The sequence below is a fragment of the Dermochelys coriacea genome, chromosome 1 (genome assembly GCF_009764565.3).
Source record: "Dermochelys coriacea isolate rDerCor1 chromosome 1, rDerCor1.pri.v4, whole genome shotgun sequence".
NCBI lineage: Eukaryota > Metazoa > Chordata > Testudines > Dermochelyidae > Dermochelys > Dermochelys coriacea.
Window position 1 is genome coordinate 201,050,269 of NC_050068.2, and position 14,836 is coordinate 201,065,104.

The following is a 14,836-nucleotide window of genomic DNA, read 5'->3' on the forward strand; positions in this document are numbered from 1 at the left end:
TTCTTGGACTTGACTAAGCACTAGTAGCACCAAGCAAGTCTTAGGAGGAGGTTTGCCAAGCTTGGTGCCAAATTTGGGGTTTCAAAGAGATGTACGACACCTCCTCCCTCACTGTACATTTTCAGCTCCTCTTGAGGACTCATGGAACCACTAGACTACGTATGTGCCTCCTATTGCTTTTTGATTTTAGTAGCAGTTTAATTTTTTTAAAAAAAGTTAATATTTCTCTTTAGCCCTTGTCTAAAAGCCCTTGTCTAATGGCTGGAAGGTACAAGAAATCTGGGTTTAGAATGTATATGTCATGCATGCATAAAAAAATTTCTGATGGGCCAGTATGTCTTGGAAAGGGCGTACTTCTCAGAAGTGTCATGCTTCACCCATTGCCTTGGGTTAAGCCCATGCAGGGTGGTTTAAACTCCCCTGTCTTCTTCAAATTCATGGTCTCTCTCAAAATACCATCAGAATAAGAATTCCTTGGATCTGTATCAGGTGTGGAAAGATGGATGGGACCTTTATCTGCTGTTCTATAGAAAAAGTGCTTGCCACAGGTGACTGCTTCATTGTTCTCCTCACCCAGACTGGAGAACCTTGATGCTGAAATACTGATGCAATGAATTATTCTTTCCCCTTCCCATTGTCCTACTTCTTCCTTTGCACTACAGTGTGTTGCATGGAATTCACTAATTGCTTCCGATTCAATACCAGTGTCTGATTAATTTGCTTCCATAATTCAGTCTTCCCTTTATTTTGGCATAGGAAATACCTTGCCTCTTTATATTGAAGTCACAAATTCAGTGCTGGCTTTTGTGCCCTTCAGCCATCCAGCTTTGTACTTTGAATCTCTCAATCACCCAAGTTACGTAAGGTCAGGTCTACATTTTGATAACAGACTTCCAAGGTACACACGAGTGCTACAGAAAGTGGTGATGATCATTCACGTAGATAGAGCTCTTCCTTATGAATCAGCACTGAATTAGCCCTCCAACATGGTGGTAAGGCAGATGAGTTAAAATCATTTAGAAAGACAGCTTGATCGCATTATGCTGCACACATCAGAGCTACAATGTTTAGGGCCATATACTGCGCTTGATCCACAACCAATGTCCCACTGAAGACAACAAGAAGTTTGCACAGAGACTGAGGATAGAATATGGCCCTTATATAAGAACTAAACCTTTAGGAGGACCACCATCCCTGCCCTTTCTTTGGCTGTGTTACTTGTAGTTAGCAGATTTGCATGCCCAATCTCAATAAATATATGCAAATTAGAATGATAGAACCATAGAAATGTAGGGTTGGAAGGCACCTCAAGAGGTCATCTAGCCCAGTCCCTTGCACTGAGGCAGGATCATCCCTGACAGGTATTTTTCTACCTGTACTTAAACCTCCAATGACAGGGATTCCACAAACTCCCTTGGAAGCCCATTCCAGAACTCGACTATCCTTATAGTTAGAAGGATTTCCCTAATGTGTAACCTAAATCTTCCTTCCACAGATTGAGCCCATTACTCCTTGTTCTACCTTCAGTGGACATGGAGAACAATTAATCACAGTCCTGGACACAATACTCCAACTGAGGCGTCACATGAGCATGACAATAAACTCCCGTGCCTTACATATGACGCTTGTGTTAATACTCTCCAGAATATTAGCCTTTTTTGAAACTGGATCACGTTAACTCGTATTTAATTTGTGATCCACTATAACCCCTACATCCTTTCCTGCAGTAGTACTGCTTAGTGTGACGGGGCAAGGCCAGATGGCTGTAGAAAAGTAGTGGGAGATAGATATATTAGCTCCAGGCTAAACAAATCCCTGGTACCAGGTTAAGTGAAATGGAAGCTGCTCCAGGTCAATTAAGACACCTGGGGCCAATTAAGAACTTTCCAGAAGGCAGGGAGAATGTTATGTTGATTGGGACACCTGAAGCCAATCAGTGGCTGGATGAAACTAGTTAAGAGCCTCCCAGTCAGTGAGGTGGGGGTGCATGTCAGGAGCTGTGGGAGGAAGTTGTGCTGTTGAAGAGGCTGAGTAGTACACACCATAACAGACACAAGGAAGGAGACCCTGAGGTAAGGGTGAAGTGGAGCTTGAGGAAGTGAGGGCTGCTGTGGGGGAAGTAGCCCAGGGAATTGTACACGTCATGTTTCTAAAAGGTCAGCTACCATAGTTGAAACTATTAGGGTCCCTGGGCTGGAGCCCGGAGTAGAGGGTGGGCCCGGGCTCTCCCCCCCACCTTTGCCCCCTGTTTAATCACGGAGACTGGGAGACAACAGAGACTGTGCAAGGGAGGATAACTTCTCCTCACCTCCCTCGCTGGCTTATGATGAAAATGGTTCAGTAGACTGTGACCCTTGTCTCTAGAGAAAGAAGGGTTATGTGGAGGGTCACAGTGAGCCTCTGAGACTAGCGAAATCCACCAGGAAATGCGGGACCCACAGAGGCAAGGACAGAGCTTTGTCACCACTGGTGTCAGGAGTGGGACTTCGTTCACAGTGTGGCAGAAAAAAGAGGTTAAAAAAAATAAGTGCACTGGGGTTTTGGATTTTTTTTGTTTTGGTTTTTGTTTGTTTACTTTATACCACAATGAAGGATGTGGTAAGAGCTCTGGTACAAGCCACAGCAGCCCAGCAGGAGGCCACCCGGGTTCAGGCAATGGCACAACAGGAGTCTATGTGGCTACAGCAGGAAACCAATCAATTATTGATGAGCCAGGCGACCCAAGATTGTGCCCTCTTGAGAGAGGTGGACCAGCTGAAGATCCTCACCACCGAGGCCTGGGGGTCTGACGGAACACGAACCCTGAGGGCCACTGGTTGTCTGCCAAAGATGACGTCAGGAGATGACGTAGAGGCATATCTCCTCTCATTCGAAAGGACTGCTCAGTGTGAGGCATGGCTCCAGGAGCAGTGGGCCAGTATTCTCACCCCTTTTTTGTGTGGAGAGGCCCAGAAGGCCTACTCTGACTTGCCTGCCACAGATTTCACTGACTATACCCGTCTGAGGGCAGAGATCCTAGCACGAGCAGGGGTAACGGCAATGGTAAGGGCCCAGAGGTTCTGTGAGTGGAAATACCAGGAGAACAAACCCCCGAGGTCCCAGCTATTCGGCCTCATACACCTCGCACGGAAGTGGTTACAGCCCGAGGTGTGCAGGCCGGAGGAGATTTTGGAGACCCTGGTCATAGACCATTACATGTGGGGACTGCCACCAGATCTCCGCAAATGGGTAGGCCAGAACGATCCGTCCACGTACGACGAGATGATCACACTGGTAGAAAGATGGATGATAGCCAGGGGACTGACCCGACTACCCAAGGAAAGCCCCTTTCGAAGCAAGCACCCGACCCCAACCTTGGAAGGTTGGGCAGCCAAACCCCCGGGGAGTCCTAGGTGGAAGAAGTTGGGGGGGGGGCAAAAACCAGCAGGGACCCCAGAAGAAAGGGATTGGCCTGAATGGGGGCAACCCTGGGACTAAACCCTCTAACCCCCGGGATAGGGGAGTGATTAAAAGCAATTATAGATGTTATGCATATGGGGAGTGGGGACACATAGCAGCACAGTGTCCCAGCACCGAGGAGCCTATGCAATGTAACTTGGGGGATTGGGAGGTCCCATGCTCCCTTATCCACCTCGCAGGGGTCACATTAGTCCCGCAGAATTACACCAGGCCCGTGAGGATAAATGGAACAGAGACTACAGCGCTTGTGGACTCGAAGTGCTATTGCCCTCATATCGGGTAAGCTGGTAAAAAATAGTCAGCTGCTACAAGCCAAACGTGTATCAGTGACGTGCGTGTATGGGGCCGTGAGCCATTACCCCACCATCCCAGTGGAGATAGAGGTTCAGGGAAATCCCATTGAGGTGACTGTGGGCTTAGTTCCTAAACTCCCATATCCTGTAGTCATTGGGAGGGACTCTCCAGGGTTTGATAATTTACTCCCCCCGGAGAGGCTGGAAGGAGGTGGGGACCCTGAGGACAGCAACTCGTCACCGGGGGAATGTCAACCCCCAGTGTTCGCTGAGATTTCTCAGGATCTGTTCTCAGCCTCCCAAAAGACTCAGAAGACAAAAAAAGAGAGGAAGGCCACAAAGGCCTTGGGAACCCGGATCCTGACCCAGGGAAAGAAGACCTCCCTAGTAGGCAGATGGACGCGAGCAGCCAACAGAGAAACTTCCACCACAGAAGGTGAGCCAGAAGCTGCCCCCAGTCATGATGGCAGCGAGCCATTGGAAGAAGCAGAAGTAGAAGCTGACCCCTGGGAGCTTGGGCAGGTTAGTCCTGGGAGAGAGACTTTTGGGCAGGACCAGGCGGAGGACCCCAGATATGATAACGCCAGGAAAGAGGTGGCCAAGATCGATGGGATACCCATGGATGGGAAGGTCCGGAGTCCCGGACCTTACTTTATAGTGAAGAAAGATCTCCTGTACCGCATGGTGCAAATGCAGGAGCAAGAGATACAACTTCTGGTGCCACAAAAACATCAAAAAGCCATATTGAGTCTCGCCCACAGTCACCTGTTTGGAGGACACCTAGGGGTAGAGAAAACCCAGGCACGGATCCTGCAGAGGTTCTTCTGGCCAGGAGTACATGAAGATGTCCGGTGATACTGCACCTCTTGTCCGGAGTGTCAGTTACATAACCCTCGCCCACTCTTGCAGGCTCCTTTGATACTTCTTCCAATAATAGAGGTTCCTTTTGAACGGATAGCCATGGATCTGGTCGGGCCCCTAGAGAAGATAGTTCGGGGCCACCAACATGTGCTTGTTGTACTGGACTATGCAACCCGGTACCCAGAAGCTGTTCCCCTGCGCAACATAGCTTCCAAGACAATAGCTAAGGAGCTAGTACAGATCTTTGCCCGGATTGGGCACCCCAAGAAGATATTGATTGATCAAGGGACACCTTTCATGTCCAAGTTGATGAAAGATCTCTGTTCATTGCTCCATGTACAAGCCCTACGGACCTCTGTATACCACCCGCAAACAGATGGCCTTGTGGAAAGGTTCAATAGGACCCTCAAGGCCATGATCAGGAAAGTGGTGAGCCGGGATGGGAAAGATTGGGATACCCTATTGCCTTACCTCATTTTTGCCATCTGGGAGGTTCCGCAAGCCTCCATGGGTTTCTCTCCATTCGAACTACTATATGGGCACCACCCTCGGGGCATATTGGATATAGCCAGAGAAGCCTGGGAAGAGGAGCCAAATCCTGGAAGGAACATAGTTGAGCATGTACTGCAGATGAGAGATCGGATAGCCCGAGTTACGCCCATTGTACAGGAACACTTGGAGAGAGCACAGGAGACCCAACGAACCCATTATAACCACCAAGCGAAGCTTCGACGGTTCCAACCAGGGGATCGGGTGATGGTACTGGTGCCTACAGCAGAAAGTAAACTGTTGGCCCAGTAGCAGGGACCCTACGAAATAATCGAAGCTGTGGGAGAGGTGAACTATAAAGTGCGGCAGCCAGGCCACTGGAAATCGAAGCAAATTTATCACATCAATCTTCTAAAACCTTGGCACGATCGAGAGGCATGCTTAGTCATGCAGGAGACCCTTCCCAAGGAGGATAACTTGCACGAGCAAGTGAGGATATCACCCGACTTGACGCTGATCCAAAAGATCGAGGCAGCCGACATGATTAATCGCAAAAGAGATGTGTTCTCTACAAAACTGGGGCGGGCGACTGAGACCTATCACCATATCTGCACGATCCCCGGAGTCAAGGTAACATTGAGACCCTACCGAATCTCGGCAGCCAAAAGAGAGGAAATCAAGGCCGAAGTAAAGAAAATGTTAGAATTAGGGGTTATTGAAGAATCTTACAGTCAGTGGTCCAGTCCAATTGTTCTAGTGCCTAAACCTGATGGTACCATGAGATTCTGTAATGACTTTCGCTGACTGAATGAAATATCCCAGTTTGATGCATACCCCATACCACGCATCGATGAACTGGTTGACCGACTGGGTAGTGCCCGATTCTTGACTACACTGGATCTGACAAAAGGGTACTGGCAGATTCCTCTGACCAAAGAAGCTAAAGAAAAGACAGCATTCTCCACCCCGGATGGGCTATTCCAGTACACCGTCCTCCCTTTTGGGCTACATGGGGCCCCAGCCACATTTCAGCGCCTCATGGATAAGCTCCTGCGCCCCCATACTAGTTATGCAGCTGCATACCTAGATGATGTCATCATCCATACGCTAGACTGGGGAACCCACTTGGAGAAAGTTGAGGCAGTACTGCGCAGCTTAAGGTGGACTGGCCTCACTGCTAATCCCACTAAATGTGCCATAGGGCTAGCAGAGGCTAGGTACCTGGGATATATTGTGGGAAGGGGCATAGTGAATCCCCAAACGAATAAGCTAGAGACAATTCAAAACTAGCCCCGGACAACTTGAAAGAAGCAGGTCCGTGTGTTCCTAGGCGTGGTAGGCTACTATCGACGTTTTATTCCCCACTTCGCCACTAGAACAAGTCCCCTAACAGACCTGGTGAAGGCCCGAGGTCCAGACAAGGTAAAGTGGACAGATGCCGCAGAGGGGCATTTACAGACCTTCGGACGGCCCTCTGTAATGACCCCGTACTCATAGCCCCAGACTTTAACAGGGAATCTATTTTACAAACAGACGCTTCCGAGGTGGGGTTGGGAGCAATTCTGTCGCAAATGATGGGAGAAGAGGAACACCCAATCTTCTACCTAAGCAGAAAGCTTCTCCCAAGAGAACAGAATACGCAGTAGTCGAGAGAGAATGCCTTGCTGTCAAATGGGCTATGGAGACACTGCGTTATTACCTCTTAGGCCGACGATTTACTCTTGTGACCATGCACCCCTCCAGTGGATGCAGCGGAATAAGGAAAAGAATGCAAGGGTCACCAGGTGGTTCTTATCCCTCCAACCATTCCAGTTCCGCATACGGCACAGGGCAACGCTGATGGTCTGTCACGAGCATACTGCCTGGCGTCCCAAGTTGCCCAACTCTATGGTGTTGAGCAGGGGGGGGATATGTGACGGGGCCAGGCCAGATGGCTATGGAAGAGTAGTGAGAGATAGGTATATTAGCTCCAGGCTAAACAAATCCCTGGTACCAGGTTAAGTGAAATGGAAGCTGCTCCAGGTCAATTAAGACACCTGGGGCCAATTAAGAACTTTCCAGAAGGCAGGGAGAAGGCTATGTTGATTGGGACACCTGAAGCCAATCAGGGGCTGGCTGAAACTAGTTAAAAGCCTCCCAGCCAGTTAGGTGGGTGTGGATGTCAGGAGCTGTGGGAAGAAGTTGCGCTGTTGGAGAGACTGAGTTGTACACACCATTATCAGGCACAAGGAAGGAGGCCCTGAAGTAAGGGTAAAGTGGAGCTTGAGGAAGTGAGGGCTGCTGTGGGGGAAGTAGCCCAGGGAATTGTACATGTCATGTTTCTAAAAGGTCAGCTACCATAGCTGATACTATTAGGGTCCCTGGGCTGGAGCCCGGAGTAGAGGGTGGGCCCGGGCTCTCCCCCCCACCTTTGCCCCCTGTTTAATCACGGAGACTGGGAGACAACAGAGACTGTGCAAGGGAGGATAACTTCTCCTCACCTCCCTCGCTGGCTTATGATGAAAATGGTTCAGTAGACTGTGACCCTTGTCTCTAGAGAAAGAAGGGTGACGTGAGAGTCACAGTGAGCCTCTGAGGCTAGTGAAATCTGCCAGGAAATGCGGGACCCACGGAGACAAGGACAGAACTTTGTCACATTAGTCAGTTATTTCCCATCTTGTAGCTGTGTATTTGATTCCCCCTCCCCTTTCTAAGTGTAATACTTAGATACTGCATTTGTCTTTTATTGAATTTCATTAGGTGTGCAGTTGCTTGCCTGAATTTCTATAATAGTCTGACCCCACAAGTGTCATAGTTGGGTTTCAGAGTTAAGTCACTATGAGTCAGTCAGTCAATAGGATTGATGGGGATAATTCACACCTCTGAGTGTCTCAAATGGTGCTGCATCATTTCACTCTTGAAAGGTTACCTTCACTGGAATAAGTGGCTAGGAACTGACTTCAGCCAAAAGCTTCCATTTGGCAGAATCTGCCTTGGAGCCATATAAATAGATGAGGGAGGCTGGATCCAGAGAAGGAATTTCACAGTCCAGTGTTAGAGGCAGTACTTGCGCCAGGTAAGTGGTAAATAGAATTTGGACAGCTAGCTTGTTTACACATGTCAATTGTAACTTTTTTTTAAACTAAGGTTGTATATAAAGTGTTTATGAAGGTTATTATAATCAATTATACCATTTGCTGATGACTCTTCCCATAGGGGTCTGAGCAGGTGGAATCCCAAAATGAGAAACAGGACAAGAGGAGCCTTCTGTTGCCTTCTGAAAAGAAACCATTTAAGCTAGAGAGACGCAGGCTTCTAGCACAATCCCTGGAGCAAATCGAGAAGGAGAATCTTCTGGAGAAGAGCAGTGCCTCAGATAGTGAGGAAGAAGGTAAATAGCTGCTCATTTAGACATCCAACTGAGATCCGTAACATGACTGTAGTCTGGATCTCAAAGTACTCTACAATTCCCCGGGAGGGGGTTACATGTCAGAGCTGCTTGAACATTTTCTGACAAAACGTGGTTTCATTAGAAAATAAGGTTTTGTCAAAAGCTATATCTTTTTACAGAAATTCATTTTCCAAAATGGTTTTGAAATGAGAAATGTGTGTGGGGGGGGACCACGTAATTTTGTAAGTTTTAGTTTTGAAATTGTGGGCATTTCCTCACTCTTTGACTTTTCCAGCTTTTCCCAGTTGGAAAACAATAAGAAAGCATGTGGGAGGGAAAGTGTTTCCCCACATTTTTGCAACTTTTCCAATGGGAACATTTTCACAAGAGGATTTTTCTCTCTGATTTTCACAGAGAACGATGCCTGTTTTTCATCTAATTCTAGTAATTATCCCAATTGTACAGATGGGAGCTGGGAGGGAGGAGAGAGGAACTGAGTCAGAGAGCAGGGAGAGATTTGTCCAAGATCACACAATGTATCTGACAGTGTCAGGAACATAACCCAGATCACCTGACTCCTAGTCCATTATTTTTACTATTAGACCATGTTTCCTCTTGAAGGATTTTCATCTTCAAAGCACATAACGAATATTTAAGAAAGAAATGGGAACAAAGAGGAAAGAAACTTTACAAAATGTTTGTGACTATGACTTGGTTTTCTGTTTCAGAGTAACATGAATATTAAACTCCCCAAAAGAGCATGTCCAGCACTATGAATCTGCATTACATGTATACAAATCTTACATGGCGGTGTGTAATAACTTACCCCCTTTATAGTTTGTGTGCTATATAAATAATTTACATGCATTTCCCCATCACAGATATATTGCCTATAGCAGTAGAAAGTTGCAGGCGCTATCATTTTAGTGTCCTTCTGCAGTTTTCCTGTTTGTCCTAGAGCCTTAGCTTTTTATAGTCTGTCTCTTTTTCCCCCCTTCCCCCCATTTTGAAGACATTTATAATGTAATCAATTGACTCTTTGTCCTATTCACCCAGCTGGGCAGAAAATTTACCCAACATTAAAAGGGCAGCAACAAAGATAGGCTCTATCTTAATGGTAACTTTAAAGTCTAGTTGAGACTATTTGACTTCTAATGTTAAGCAAATAAAAGCTGACAAACTCAAGTAGATTCAAGGCCTTTTGTTCAAGAAAGAAAAACTCCTATTCATGCTTTTTGTCCTCCTGCTTTTCTCGGGTGAGCTCTTTGTTTATTCTTGAAAGCAGGACTTTCTGGTCCCACTGCACAAAATGGAAAGAGATCTAGCACAGTGTTTTCCAAACTTTTGAAAGCTGAGCCCTCCTCAGAAACCAGTTGCAACCGCCCTTCAACATGTGACATTTTAGGCCTACCCATCTTGATTTAGACCTCATCTACACCCTCGGGCTAATCCTTTGTGCCTGCCCATTCTGTGTGAGTTGTGCTTCACGCTTTGGGAAATGCAATTGTAGCAGGTGCCGTGGGGAATGACCACATGTCTTCCTCCTCCAGCAGCTTCTGGATTTTACTTGTTACCACAGCATCAACTAAATCTGAGGCTGACAGAGTCTTGCCTACACTAGGGGTCCATTTGTTGTTTTATTTATTCAGCTTTACCAGTGTTAGCACTAGTGGAATTTTTTTTTCTATCATTCTCTAGTGCTGACAAGGCTTTAACAGTCCACAGCTGTCTGGTGGCCCAGGTGTATGGGTTTTTCCTTGTCGTACCATAGTTCTGGATTCAGATCCTGCGGATGCCCAACATTGACACGCCCTTGTAACCAAAAAACCCGACAAAGCTCAAAAAAGAAATTAATAAAATCTAATTAATTAAAAATGAAACCCCCAATCCCAAATGGTGTTTACCTCAGAAAGGGAGAAGTACCAGAGACTGCATATGACTCCAGGGACTTCACTTTTTGGTAGCAATTTTACATGGAAGGCACCCACATGCTACCATGATGGACAGCAATAAAAAACCCTAAGATGGTACACAGAAAATAGACTAGCCTGTCTTTTCAGTTACTTAACTGTGTACAACAGAGAGACAACTGTAAGTGTCTTTGCTTAAATTCTTAAAAAAACATGTATTAATTCTTTTTTGGATTTAATTTCCATTTTTAAAAATGAGGGTTGGGATGAAAGAGAAAATATAACTGTCTCTACATAAGTGTTTGCTTGAATGTGTGATGTGAGAGCCAAGTAAGTGCACTGAATGTTTGATTTTTCTCACAGGTAGGTGGGATCACACATTTGAAATGTGGGGTGACTGAAATAAGTGCAGTTGCATTTGTTTGTTTGTGCCTGTTTCCAGATCCACAGTACACATGAGGAACAGGAGCTGTGTATCTCAATATGTTGTTTAAAATGTTAATAAAAGCATGTTACAGTATGTGCTTAGTATACAAATGTCAAATGCTTGTAGCTTTGAAGTTTTAAAAACTATTTGAATTATCTAAAATTTAAAAAAAATCGAAGCTTTTTAGTAGTGGAAAAACAAGGTTTTCCTTTCAATGTTGACTCAGAAATCGCACAAAAAATTTTAAATTAATATCACTTTTGAGATGAGATCCATCATGTGAATGATCAGCCCAACCATGACTAATGTAACTGGTACAATCCTAAAATGTGGCATGTCTGGACTGCATAATTGTGCTCATTCCTTCTGTCACACTCCTGTCTGCGAACAGGTTTCCATGATTTTGAGTCCAGTTGTTTCAAGGGCTCTGTTCTCTGTGCACAATGTTGGTCATATTTTTCCAGTGGAGTGGAAATCTGTTTGGTTCCTTATCTTTACCCCAGCTGTTTCTGGTTGCCAGGTCTCTCTCTGTATACAGTGTGGCTGATATATTTTTTCCATTGGAGTGGAAATCAATTTCTCATTTGTTTGATATGCCCTGTTCTTGTCAGTTTGGCTTCTTCAGAGTTCATTGGTCTGGCATGTATTATTTTGGGTTTCTTGTTCTGCTGTTAGGAGTTAATGGGATTTGAGCCGAGGCATTGTTTGAAAGGAGAGGAATTAGATTTTGAGTGTCTCCCAATTGTCTAATTTGTAGATGAGGGATTAGGTGGTTTGGTTTTTTTTAGTTTGTTTAATTTTGTGCAGCAAACTTTACAGGAAACCTTATAATGCAATGGGTCTGATTCCGTGTTGTCCAGCACAGTCTGTTGTCATTTACATTGGTGCAAAGTGTTGCAAATACTACCAAGTCCAAGTGGTAGCATTTTATATTCACTTTGCACTGGTGTGAATGAACACATAAAGTAGAGGGTACCAGAGAATCAGGCATGCTGTCTCCAGTTGGAACCAGGTCATTTGAGGTGATGGGTTTAGCTAGGTTTTGATTATACAATAACTTCTTCATGTAATCTGTTCAGGCCAAAATATTTATGCAATTGCACTCCATATACTTGCCTTACAGGTTTAAAAACTGGAGGAGCTAGAATGATACATTAGGCTAGCAATCTAACCTTTCACTTGTAGAATCTTTATTTCAAAGCCTGATCCAGGATGTTAGTAAAATGAGTTTAGTGTCCACGCAGGGGGTATGTGCCTATGACAGATTATCATTACATGGTCCTGCACAGGACATGCTCAGGGCTGGAAGATCAGGAACTTCTACAAGTGAATATTGAAGAATATGGGCAGAACTGCCTGGAGGATGTTTGCACAGCATCTGCTTCCACTGTTACTAACTTGTATCGGTTTTAACAGGAGCTCATTTTCACAGGTATCAACTCCATATGAGCATTAACAAAAAATAAATCTGTGGCAAAAAAGGGCTGTAACTGTGTTAAAGAGGAATGTGGTTTGAATCCTAACACAGAAAGTGACTGCTGCTTCATATTCTATCAATCCCTCAAATTAATAATGATACTTAATTTTTCAACAAAGTAGTATTACTTGTAACACCAAGTGTTCCAAAGAGTTCAGAGAGACTGGAGGTAAAAATATTTCTCTGTTTTTATAGCTGTTTACTTTGTCCCTTTGACTGTACTTTGTGTCTTCATCAGTTTCATGTTTCCCTATACAGCCAGTAAGTCTTCCAGGGTTTGTGTGGGTCTATTCACACAGCAGTGGGGGCGAAACACTTTTACATGTTATTATACAAACCCAGTAAATTTGTCAGAGATTTGGGGGCAGAAACAATAACTAAAACTACGTCTTACTCTTTAAAAAAAAAAATGACTAGATTTATGAAAGAGACACTATCAATGTAAAATGCTGGTTAGCGGTGATTAATTAACGATGATATAGACATTTGAGGATGAAGGTTCATAACCAGCATAAGTAATATGAGTTGTTATGCACCAACAAATTTTAGGTAGTTTTTTTTCTGGGAGATGTTAATAAAATAAAGTATCTGACTCCCTGTAAATCAGCTGGCACCCAGTTGTTCAAAATGGATGTTTATACCCAACTGTATATAGCTTGCTCTCTCTCTATGAGGATGGTAAATAGGCAGTACAAAAGGCTAGAAGTGGGTTAGGGTTAGATGTTAAAGCTGTCAGAGCTAACATGATAAATGTAAAGCTCACCCAAAGTCTGGGCCCTGATGGCATTTACGTGGGCATTACATTCAGCTCTGACTGAAGTAATAAGTATTTACACTTTTACTTCTTTTTGCCAAGTCCAGCTCTAGGACAATGAGCTGGAGTCTCTTCTACTTACTACATCAGCATCAGAATTGTTAGCTATGTTCCAGTGACAGGACTCTACCCAGAGTAAATATTGTAAATGTCATTGTGTAGGCTGTAAACACTCCCTGAAGTCCTGGCTCCTTGTAATGTATTTCAATGCAGAAAAATTCTTACCATATTGAGTAATCACTTTACAGAATTGGTTGGCTAACTAGGCATCTCTGTAAACATAGTGTTGATCTTTGGGTCCACCCTATAATTACAAATGGAAAAGCATATTTTGTAATCAGAACATATCACAGGGAAAGAAGTGTGTGTGTGTTTATGTAAACCTTATTTTAGTCTCCTGTTTGGGATGTAAATAGGACATTCAACTTTGAATTCAGGACCCCAGAAGTGCAAATGTGATGGTATCATAAAGGTGATTTTTGTTTTGGGTCGCTTGTCTGCATATCACAACTGGAAGTTTTGAATGGGACAGATACAGGACTAGAATACTAGCTGGCTGAAAGCATTCTCAGGGGAAGGGCGCGGGGGACGGGAAGTTGAGAATAGATTATGAGCTGCCAAGTTTCAGAGTAGCAGCCGTGTTAGTCTGTATTCGCAGAAAGAAAAGGAGTACTTGTGGCACCTTAGAGACTAACAAATTTATTAGAGCATAAGCTTTTGTGAGCTACAGCTCACTTCATCGGATGCATTCGATGAAGTGAGCTGTAGCTCACGAAAGCTTATGCTCTAATAAATTTGTTAGTCTCTAAGGTGCCACAAGTACTTCTTTTCTTTGAGCTGCCAAGGACACCAACCTCCCTTAAAAGGAACAACCCCCCCCATCACATATGAAACCTCAAAAGCTCATTCCTGCCTGGTAGCAGAGGGTGAAGGCAAAAGCAAGTAGCCCAGCAGCTAAAGAATAAAACTCTGCAGTGGAGCAGCACTGAATCTCCCTAGAGACAGCAGGAGTGGATGCAGGCGTAGGAGAAAGCATCTCCTCACAGCTCTGTGTTAATGGGAGAGGAGTGTAGGGCAGGTACCAGTGCCCTACCCAGGATTACAGATCATACCCCCTTACATTCCCTTCATACAGAGACAGATGGTAGGTGAGGAAGGTATTTTTTGTTAGGAGCAATATTTTTTTTCCAAATTAAAAAAAAGAAAAAGACAATGAAATGTATGTTTTTACAAGTAGTCTCCTGCAGCACTTACACAGCAAACATTGTAGCATCCTGCAAGAGTATGGCAAGCTGAAAACCAAACTGATTAGAAACTGACTACCAACAAAAATGAAAGTGACTTGTCTATTTTCATTGTCCAGTTAAGTGATGTATATAAGGCAAACAGCTGGCCTAGAGTAAATAATGACAAGTAAATCAATAACATAGTATTCCTTCTGTTCTAATCCCCTCAGATGGTTCTTGGAGGGATAGTAATGCATTTAAGAAAGATTTTTAACCTGATAGGGACCATGTTATTGAAGGAGTAAGTGATGCTATTGAAAGGGACTGATTGTCACCAACTGAGGCTTTCTACCTGGAAAAGTACTGGTGAAAAAATAGTGGATGGGGCTGGTTGGAAGACCAGCTCTGGGCTGTCTCATAATGGTAAATACTGTGCTGTTAGGTTTGTTGAAGTGGAAGAGAAGTGTGGATTAATGTTTGGTAACTGGTTGAGCCACAACAGAGGATCAA

The 14,836-nt window shown here is 44.6% G+C and overlaps 1 protein-coding gene across 3 annotated transcripts in view; it reads left to right on the forward strand.

Moving 5' to 3' along the window:
• The window catches only part of GRAMD1C (GRAM domain containing 1C), an 89,086-nt gene that overhangs the window by 52,826 nt on the left and 21,424 nt on the right, over positions 1-14,836 (forward strand). For all 3 annotated transcript variants that reach the window (XM_038385187.2, XM_038385206.2, XM_043512121.1), the window contains exon 9: positions 8,298-8,472. In XM_038385187.2, the coding sequence (XP_038241115.1) occupies positions 8,298-8,472 (175 nt within the window). The remainder of the gene's footprint in view (positions 1-8,297; positions 8,473-14,836) is intronic.